General features: G+C 63.6%; 1 protein-coding gene across 1 annotated transcript in view; it reads right to left on the reverse strand.

Moving 5' to 3' along the window:
* Positions 1 to 9,138, reverse strand: part of SDC3 (syndecan 3) — a 47,285-nt gene extending 38,147 nt beyond the window's left edge. Inside the window, exons 1-3 of the mRNA XM_068172377.1 lie at positions 9,105 to 9,138; positions 8,746 to 8,828; positions 7,896 to 8,246 (exon numbers count right to left, since the gene is read on the reverse strand). Coding sequence (XP_068028478.1) covers positions 7,896 to 8,246; positions 8,746 to 8,828; positions 9,105 to 9,138 — 468 coding nt within the window. The remainder of the gene's footprint in view (positions 1 to 7,895; positions 8,247 to 8,745; positions 8,829 to 9,104) is intronic.
* Between the last annotated feature and the right edge of the window lie 1,418 nt (positions 9,139 to 10,556).

Consider the following 10,556-nt stretch of genomic DNA (forward strand, 5'->3'; position numbering starts at 1 on the left):
CCCAGGGCCTCGGGGCACTCCTGGGGCCCAAGGTCAGAGGGGGATCCCGGGATCCCGGGATCCACTGCCAGAGGGTGATCCCAGGATCCAGATCCCAGGATCCAGGGGAGCCCAGCCCAGCTCCCACCTGCACCAGTTCATGACTGGTAAATGAGGAGAAGCGGCTCCACCAGGGAAAACAAAGCCAAGGAATTCGGTGGATCTGGGATTTCGGAGCCCGGGTGTCCCAGTTGGGATGGGATTCCCATATCCCACAGGAGCCTGGGGGGGTGAAGAGGCTCCTTGGCCACTAAACCCCGCCCAGGATCCCATTTCATCCCAGTTCCCTGCCCTGGAGTCCCTGAAGGACCCCCAGTGTCCCCATCAGCACTCTCCCTAATTAACACCAGGGTAATTAACACCTGTCAGCACAGGGGGCACTGACCTGCTGCCACTGGGGGCTAATTAGAGCTTAATTAGTGCTCATCAGAGCCCCCACACACAGCCCGGGCTGGGGGGCACTGAGCTAGGCAAGAAATTGGAATAATGAAATCCTGGATTATTTCTGTAGGAGGAGGATGAGGAGGAGGTGACAACGGCAGCGGTGACACCAAAGCCCAAAATCACCGAGGCCTCACCACAAAAGGGAACCTCACCCCTGGAGCTGCTTCCAGGGGGTCCCAGCTGCCTAAAATCCCCCATTCCATCCCCAAATCCCTGGCAGCTCCGGAATTTCCCACTGGGCTGGATCCAGGGCTTTGGAGCAGTCCAGGCCACCCCAGGTGCTGCCCCCGGCTCCAGGAGATCCCCACATCTCCCTCACCTGGTACTGGAGCCCAAGGGAGAGGGGAAAGGAAAATCTGGATGATGCCATTCCCCAAAAAAACCCCCAAAATGCAGTAAAAAATTACATTATCCCAGTTTTTTTCTGCTTGATTTTCAATGGGTGCACGGAGAAGTTCTGCAGGGACACAATGGCCATTCCCAGCACCTGGAAAAGTTGTGAGGAGCCCAAATTTGCCTTTAAAAAAGCTGGGAATGGTGGATTAACATCAAGTTTGGGGAAGCAAAGCTCCCTGTGTGCTCCCAGACCTGCTGCCTCTGCAGGGAAAGCTGCTTGGGCAAGGACACAAACACAGCAATTTTCTGTTCCCTTCCAGCTTAACTTGCAAAATGAGAAATAAATGAGAATTTTCTTCTCTTTTAAATGCCCACTTTGGCCCCAAACTCCCACTCCCTTGCCCCAAAACACAGCCCTGCGTTGGATTTTTGACATTTGCTGCCTGAGTTTCCCTCCCAACCCCCCCAAACCCTCAGCCAGGCCCCCCCTTCCCTCAGCAGCTCCTGAACCAGCTCTGTTCCCCTCCTCCTCCTCCTCCAGAAAACATCATTTTTTGGCAAACAAACTGTTTTGCCAACAAGTTGTGCTCCGTGCTGCCTGGGACATGAGGCATTTCCCAGTTTTCCCAGCTTTTCTCAGCTTTTCCCAGTTTTCCCTGGCTCCAGCCTCCTCCTCCCCACTCCAGGTCTCCCTTTGGGGCTGCAGCCAGGGGGGATTTGCACCCAGGCTCCCCCACAATGAGGTTTCCCTCCTTTTTTTCCTAAAATTATCCCCATTTCTCCACCAGCCGGGGCAGAAGCAGCAGCCCTGAGGTTGCTGCTGTTATTTTTATCTCGAAAGAAAGAGTTTGAGCCGCGGCCAAGCTGTGCTGAGGGAGGAGGGAGAGGCTTTTGTGCGGCCACAGAGATGAAAACACACCCGGCCTCGTGGGCAGGGCAGAGGGAACTTCCCAGTCCATCCCAGCCTGTCCCAGTCCATCCCAGTCCATCCCAGTCCAGCCTGGAGGGAGCTGGCAGCTGCTCTGGGCTGCTGAGGTGGAAAGGGAAGTTTGGGTCCCCCCAAATCGATGCTGTCCTCTCCGTGCAGAGCCACACTCGGGTTCAATGCTGGCTCAACCAGCCCAGAATTAACTTTTTTTTTTGAGTCATTTTTAATAAAATCCTTGAGAGAACCAGCTCTAAAAATGCTTTCACCTTCCCACAGCCACATCCCATTCCTTCCTGACCACAGAAGGCCCCAAAACAGAGTTGGGGGGGGGGGGGGGGGGGTGGAAGCGCTGCACCCCAGGAGCCTCCTCCACCTGGATCCAGCCACGTCCTTCCCTCCCACCGGGAATTCCCGTCCTGGAGCTGCTCCGGAGCTCACGGAGAGCTCTGCACGAGGAGCTCGGCTTAAATGTCAAATTAATTAATGGGGAGAGAGGGAGGAGTGGCCGCACGAAGATCCCCGTTCCAGCTCTGCTCCCGCCGGAGCCCGCCCGGGGAACGACGGCTGGACCCTCCCTGCGGCAGGGAGCGAACTGGGAACGGCACAAAGCACGGGGGGGAAACTGGGAATGGCACAAAACACGGGTGGGAAACTGGGAATGGAACAAAACAGGGGTGGGAAACTGGGAATGGAACAAAACAGGGGTGGGAAAGCTGGGGTTGGAACAAAACAGGGGTGGGAAACTGGGAATGGAACAAAACAGGGGTGGGAAACTGGGAACGGCACAAAACACGGGTGGGAAACTGGGAATGGAACAAAATACGGGTGGGAAACCGGGATTGGAATAAAACACGGGTGGGAAAGCTGGGAATGGCACAAAACACGGGTGGGAAACTGGGAATGGAACAAAACACGGGGGGCAACTGGGAATGGAACAAAACACAGGGAGAAACTGGGAATGGAACAAAACACGGGTGGGAAAGCTGGGGTTGGAACAAAACAGGGGTGGGAAACTGGGAACGGCACAAAACACGGGTGGGAAACTGGGAATGGAACAAAACACGGGTGGGAAACTGGGATTGGAACAAAACAGGGGTGGGAAACTGGGAACGGCACAAAACACGGGTGGGAAACTGGGAATGGAACAAAACACGGGTGGGAAACTGGGATTGGAACAAAACACGGGTGGGAAACCGGAATTGGAACAAAACACGGGTGGGAAGCTGGGATTGGAACAAAACAGGGGTGGGAAACTGGGAACGGCACAAAACACGGGGGGAACCTGGGAATGGAACAATACACAGGTGGGAAAGCTGGGAATGGCACAAAACATGGGTGGGGAACTGGGAATGGCACAAAACACGGGTGGGAAACTGGGAATGGAACAAAACACGGGTGGGAAACTGGGATTGGAACAAAACACGGGTGGGAAACCGGAATTGGAACAAAACACGGGTGGGAAAGCTGGGAATGGCACAAAACACGGGTGGGAAACTGGGAATGGCACAAAACATGGGGGGAACCTGGGACTGGAACAAAACACAGGTGGGAAACTGGGATTAGCACAAAACACGGGTGGAAATGGTGGGAATGATACCAAATATGAGTAGGAATGCTGGGAATGGAACAAAACAAGGGGGAAGTTGGGAATGGAACAAAACATGGGTGGGAAACTGGAAATGACACAAAACACAGAGGGAAACTGGGAATGGAACAAAGCATGGGTGGGAAACTGGGAATGGCACAAAACACGGGGGGAAACTGGGAATGGCACAAAACACGGTGAGAAAGTTGGGAATCACACAAAATACAGGGAGAAACTGGGATTGGCTCAAATCACGGGGGAAATTGGGAATGGCACAAAACACAGGGGGAAACTGGGATTGGAACAAAACACAGGGGGAAACTGGGAATCACACAAAACTCAGGTGTGAAACTGGGAACGACACAAACCCAGAGTGGGAAAGCTGGGAATGGCACAAAACAAGGGGGAGAAGTTGGGAATGACCCAAAACACGGGTGGAAAACTGGGAATAGCACAAATCATGAGTGGAAAAGCTGGGAATGGCACAAAACAAGAGGGAGAAGCTGGGAACGGCACAGAGCACAGGAAAGACTCCGCTCCTCCCTCCACACCCGGGCCGTGGCTCCGGAGCCAGGCAGGGACCAGCGGGGCCGAGGTGACACCGAGCAGGGCCAGAAATCCTTCTCCAGCAGCTCCCGAGCCAAGGGAGCCTCGGGCTGGCTGGGGAGGATGAGGAGGGAAGGGAGGATGCAGGGAGCACATCCCCGCGCTCCCAGGAGAGGCCCAGCCACGTTTGCAGGGGGTTTGTCCCTCCAAATCCCCACTCCCCATCTCCTGAGCACCGAGAGCGCAGGGGCTGAGGCTCCAGGAGTAGAGCAGCGGCAAAGCCGCACCCAGAGCCGGGCAGGAGGCGAGGATGGAACCGGCCCCAGCTCCTGGGGAGCCGGGAGGGACCGGGACACGGGGACAGAACCCACCGGGGCTGGGTTAAAGCCTCCGAGGGCTCGGGAAGGGAGGAGTTCCCGGTTCCCATGGCCCCGCCGGGCCCGGCAGGGTTTGGTACCCGGCTCACGTTCCCGGGACCGGCATTCCCCAGCCCCCGCTGCCGTCTCCCGGGGCTGCCGCACATCTCCCGAGGGAAAGGAGCCCTGGGGACACCGGGCGCTTCACGGCCACCGCTCCCAAGCCACGCACCGGCGGGGTAGGAGGTGACAGTGGCCAGAGGACCCTGCACCCCTTGGGGACCCATTCCTTTATTTATTGATATTTTTTTCCTCAGTTTCTCCATGAAAGAGGAAGGAGCTGGGGTTGAGCACGGCTGGACTGGGAGAGCTGGGCTGTCCCTACAAACGTAGCTGGGCTGGACCCCCTGTGACTCCAGCTCACACCAGGGAGCTCCAGCCCACCCCTGGGGGCCGGGCTGAGCCCTGCAAACCCATTACACCAAACCCCAGAGCACCCCCAAACCCCAAAGCACCCCCAAAGCTCAGCAGAGACGCTTCCCCACGGCCCCGAGGCCAGGCTGGAAACCAGGGAGCCCAAAACACTGGAAATCATCACGGGAATGAGAGTGTCCTGTGAACACCCAGCCTGGTGGGACCCAGAGCTGTGGGGAGGCTGAACCCACCCTAGATCCCTGTGGGGAAGGGGGTGTTTGACCCCAAAACCCTGCAGGGCCTCTCTGGGCGCTGTGTCCCTCATTATCCCTCTGGACTGAGTCAAGGGAGGATCTGGGGGGATGGCAGGGAGCAAGGGAAGCCCTTCCACAATGAAACAACCCAGGAGTAAATCCAGAGCATCCCCCGGTCTGCTGCACAGGGATCCAGGACCTGACCGGCCCCAGAGCCATCCCAGCAATGCTCCAGGCACCTGGGAAAGGTTAGGGCCAATCAACGCTCTCGGTAATTAAGGTGATGAGTTGATCCCTAAGCTGGGCTCCGACAAAAGCCAGGGCCACAACAAAGCAGCCTGACCCCCACCGTGAGGACCCCAGAGCCGAGGGTGGCACTCAGGGCTGGCTGCACCCACCCCCTGCACGGAGGGGAGCCCCTCCTGGGAATCTGGGGTGTCCCACAGGGGCTGAGCCCATCCCTGCCCCGGGAAGGGCTGATGCCTGGGTCTTCTTCATCCTCTCTCTGCGTGGTCCATATCCAGCTCCAAAGGGGACCAGAGATGGGCTCGTGAACCTTGGGAAATCACAGCCAAACCCAAACCCAAACCCGTCCGCGGCACGGTTGGGAAAACCCCTCTGCCAGCGATGGGGCTCGCCAGGAGAAGCAGCCCCTGTCCCCTGGCTCTCCCACGCTGGCACATAAAGGGTTACAGGGACTGATCCCAAGGCGATCCATCCCAGCTTCGCCAAAGGCCGGCCGAGAGGGGTCACGGACTGCAGGAGATCAAAGGGAGGCATCGAGTCCCGGGGAGGTGTCACAGCCGCGCCAGGGCCCGTCCCGTTCCTGTCCCTGTCCCCGTCCCCTGCGCTCCCCTGGGGCGGGCACAGGGGCCCAGCCCCGGGAGCTCGCGGTGCCTGCGGGGCTGGTGTTGCTCATCCCGGCTCCTCAGAGCAGCCAGGATCGCTCCGGGCACTGCTCCAGGGAAAGGTTCCCTGGCAGGGCCCAGGATCCGGCACTGGGGGAACAGGAATCCCTAAATCCATCCCCATCCCATCGTCACGGATGTGCCAGAGCTGTGCCAAGCCACCGCTTCCCTCCCGGTGGCCCAGGGGAGGAGCTGAGTCTGTCCGAGGAGAACGAAGCATTGAGGAGGGAAGAGCGGGGGGAGAGGAGAGGCCTGGATCCCATCCAGGTGGAGGCAGCAGCTCCTCCAGCCCTTGGGAGCATCCCACATCCCATCACCTCCAGCCCGGCACTGAACAACCCCACAGCCTCTCCTAAACGGCCACATCCCCCCAGGAAACGCCAACAGAAACGAGCAACTCCAGTAACCAGCAACTCCAGTAACCAGCAACTCCAGTAACCAGCAACTCCAAGTCCCCAAAAGCAAAGGGGAAAAGCTCATCTGGGGGGGATGAGCACCCCCAGAGCCGCCCCCACACTGCCAGGGGTGCTGGGGACACCGGCACAGCCACACTCATCGCTCAGCACCGCGGCCACCGGGCACGGAGGGAGCTCCCAGCGGGGCAGAGCCCTCCCTGGATCCATGGCAGGGGGAATATCGGGCTGGGTAAAGTGCCCTTGGATCCAGCGGCCGTGCAAATTCGCCAGAGGCGTTGGAGGAATGTCTCAGGTCCCCTCAGAGACGCTGAAGTTGTGTCTCTGCTCCAGAGGGGCAGAGCCGCTGCTGAGAGGGCCGGGAGAACGCCCCTGGTGCAGAAATGGGGGAGCCAGCCCGGAGCACCCCCAAACCAGAGCCCCGGGAGGAGGGGGATGAGGGGATGAGCACCGGGTGATTCAATGCAGCAGCCAGGCCCTGGGGCTTCTTCCCCTCTTCAAGAGAGGAGGAAGAGGAGCAGCCTTCCTCCCCACCACCCTCTCCCGTTGCTCACGGGCTGGGAGGGAAAAGCATCCTCGGGCTCCTTCCCGGAGAGCATCCCCCAAAAAGCAGCGTCCCGATCCCCAAAACTCCAACGCCCGGCTCGGGGCAGGGAGCAGGCGGGGCAGGGAGGTTCCCATGGAGCCCAGGATCCCTTGGATCCACGGATCCCGGGGGGAGCAGCAGCTTTGGAAGTGCCACGAGCACCCTCGGCCCCTTCTCCTCCGGCCACATGAAAGGGGAAGAGCGGGCGCTGCCTGCGCAGCCCCGGCTGCATCGGCCGCCCCCCGCCCCATCGGGGGCTGGGGATGCAGGAGGGGAGGGGGAGGCGGAGGGGAGGCTTAGGGGGGGTGGGGGGGCAAGTTCCTGCTGCCCCGAGCAGCAGCAGGGGGGTTCCTCCCTCTCCGCCCCTCAGGGTGGTTTTTAAGGCGTGTTTCCCTACGACCTTCAAACGGCAGCTGCCCGCAGCCCCCTCCCCACGGCCGCCACCCTGCCCGGCACCGCCCGGGGGGTCGCAGGGGAGGGGACAGCCCCGGGGGCAGCGCCTGCTGGAATCGGGGGGGCTCTGCGGGCACCGAGGGGCTGCCGCGGGGCAGGGTGCGGGGAGCGGAGCCCCTCGGGAGCTGCGGGAACCCACAGCGGGGTGCGGGTCCCGGAGACCCCGCAAGCCGGATCCCGGTCCCCGGGGCTGCCGCCCCCCCGTCCGCTGCCGCTGCCAGACCCCGCTCGGTGCCGGTCCCACGCCCCCCGCCCGCTGCCGATCCACGCACGGTACCGAGGCCGGTTCCGGACCGGTGCCGCTGCCCGGGGCCGGCCCGTGCACGGTACCGGTGCCACAGCACACACTCCCGTCCCCCGCGGTACCGATCTAAGCGCGATGCCGGGGCCGGTCCCACCCCGCTGCCCACGGCAGCTCATCCGCGGGGCCGGTGCAGCCCGCTGCCGGTGCCCGCTGCCCCCTCCCGGTGCCGGTGCCCGCTGACCCCCGCCCTGCACCGGTCCCCGCCGCCCCCTCCTGGTGCCGGTGCCCATCCCTCCCCTCACCCCCCCGCTCGGTGCCGGTCCCCGCCGCCCCCCTGGCGGTACCGGTGTCCCCCGGCCCGTGCCCCCCGCCGGTGCCCCCGCACTCACCAGCGCGGCGCGGGCGCTGAGCAGCAGCAGCAGCAGCAGCGGGAGGCTCCGCAGCCCCCGGGGCGCCGGCGGCGGGCACCTCCCCGGGCATCTTCCTGCCGCAAGGACGCTGCCGGCGGCGGCGGGAGGCGGCGGCGGGGGCGGGGAAGGGCCTTTGTTGCCGCCGCCCGCGGGAGGCGGGCGGTGGGTGCGGGCGCTGGGTGCGGGGCCGCCGCCGCCGCCGCGCCGCCCTCCCGGCCCCGCCGCGCCCCCCCCCGCGCCGCCGCCGCCGCCCCGCCCCGGCCCCGCACGGCCACGGCCCGGGGACAGCGGGAGGGGGCGGCAGGGGACGGGGGGGGACGGGGGAGGAGCCTGGGGGGGGACCGAGGGGGGGCTGGGGGAGACTGAGGGGTCCTGGAGTGGATGGGGGGAGTTTGGGGGAGACTTGGGACAGATGGGGGCCCTGGGGAGATGGGAGGGACCTGGACCTATGGGAGGGGTCTGGGGCAGACTGGGGGACCCTGGGGCGGGTGGGGGCACTTTGGGGGGACAGATGGAGCGGGGGGTCTGGGAAAATGGAGAGGACCCTGGGGTGGATGGGGAGGAGCGTGGGGGACATGTGGGGACATGGAAGGGACATGGGGGGGACATGGGGGGACGTGTGGGGCAGGCTGGGGGAGCTGGGGATAGATGGGGGGCGACGTGGGGTGGATGAGGGAGACCACGGGGACATTTGGGAGGGGTCTGGGGCAGACTGAGGGACCTTGGGGTTGGTGAGGGGAGAACTGGGGGGAGTAAGGGGGGGTTGGGCTAGATTAGGTGGGCCGTGGGTTGAATGGGGGGAGCCTGATGGGAAGGTACAGGGGGGGACCTGGGCAGACTGGGGGGCGACCAGGGACAGATGGGGAGGGGGGATCTGGGGCAGGTGCAAGGGGCTGGGGTAGGTGGGGTGCACTGGAATGGGTAAAGGAGTGCACTGGGGCAAACTGGGGGCAGCCCGGGGTGTGTGTGTGGGGGGTGGGATCTGGGGCAGACTGGGGAGATCCAGGGGGAGATCGGAGGGTCTGGGGGCAGCTGGGGGCACCCAGAATTAGCTGGGGGGCGCCCAAGGTGGTGTTTAGGACACCTGGGGAGTACCCAGGGATGGATGGGAGGGGAAAACCTTCGGGCATTCCAGGAATCACTCCCGGGCCGACAGCTGAACCAGCCTCAGTTTCCCCGCTCAGAAACCCGGGATGGCAGTGGGATCAGAGGGCGGGGCCATGACGGTGACCTCCACACCTGCCAGGTGTCCCTGGAGTGGCTCCGCTCTGAGTTCGGGGGTCTGGTCACCCCTGGGGGTGGTGTGGCTGCGGCTGAGCTGGGCTGGGATGGGAGTGAGCCATTTCCACACGCGTGGGGTTCCTCCTTTCCTGTCGAGGGCCCAAAAATAGACTCGGACTCTCCTCAACGCCCTCATTTACCTTTAAAATACAGCCCGGGAGGGCCTCGGGGGGCGGGGGGGGTTACTGGGACAAAGAAGGGAAAATCAGCCAAATTCAGCCAAAATGGAGCTGAACCTCGGGCTGGGGGAGGAGGAATTCGGCTCCCCAAAACCACCCCCCCGAGGATCCTCCCACTGCCCCGGGATTGGGAACTCAGGGAACCCCGGGGCTGAGTGGGAAACATCGAGTGACCTGAGTGACTCCACTGGGTTTTAATTGTCCTGTAATTAGCAGAATCCAAATTAATTTTTTAAAGTACATTTATAGAAGGAGAAATGGGGAAGGGGGGGACAAAACCCAGGGAAAGGTGGGGAAGGGTCCCTGGGGCAAAGGGGTCCCGGGGGCATCCCATGGACACCAGGTGGGGTCCCGGGGGGGATCTCCGGGACAGTGGGGTGGTCCCGGAGCAGGGGGGTCCCAGAGAGGGGGGCCCGGGGGCAGGAGGTGGCTTTGGGGTGGGGGAGTCCCAGGGACACTGGGGGTGCTCAGGGACAGTGGGGGAGGTACCAGGGACACCCGGGCCGGGGGTGTCACAAAGCAGTGGGGTCCCGGGGACACAGGTGGGTCCCATGCGGGGGGGATCGTGGAGCAAGGGGCCACCGGTGCCGGGGTGTCCCCAGGCAGGGGGTCCCGGTGCCGGGGTGTCCCCAGGCAGGGGGTCCCGGTGCCGGGGTGTCCCCAGGCAGGGCTGCTGTCCCCAGGCAGGGGGTCCCGGTGCCGGGGTGTCCCCAGGCAGGGGATCCCGGTGCCGGGGTGTCCCCAGGCAGGGGGTCCCGGTGCCGGGGTGTCCCCAGGCAGGGGATCCCGGTGCCGGGGTGTCCCAGGCAGGGGATCCCGGTGCCGGGGTGTCCCCAGGCAGGGGGTCCCGGTGCCGGGGTGTCCCCAGGCAGGGGGTCCGGTGCCGGGGTGTCCCCAGGCAGGGGGTCCCGGTGCCGGGGTGTCCCCAGGCAGGGCTGCTGTCCCCAGGCAGGGGTCCCGGTGCCGGGGTGTCCCCAGGCAGGGCTGCTGTCCCCAGGCAGGGGATCCCGGTGCCGGGGTGTCCCCAGGCAGGGGGGTCCCGGTGCCGGGGTGTCCCCAGGCAGGGGGTCCCGGTGCCGGGGTGTCCCCAGGCAGGGGGTCCCGGTGCCGGGGTGTCCCCAGGCAGGGCTGCTGTCCCCAGGCAGGGGTCCCGGTGCCGGGGTGTCCCCAGGCAGGGCTG

This window comes from Anomalospiza imberbis, chromosome 25 (assembly GCF_031753505.1).
Source record: "Anomalospiza imberbis isolate Cuckoo-Finch-1a 21T00152 chromosome 25, ASM3175350v1, whole genome shotgun sequence".
In the NCBI taxonomy this organism is placed as follows: Eukaryota; Metazoa; Chordata; class Aves; order Passeriformes; family Viduidae; genus Anomalospiza; species Anomalospiza imberbis.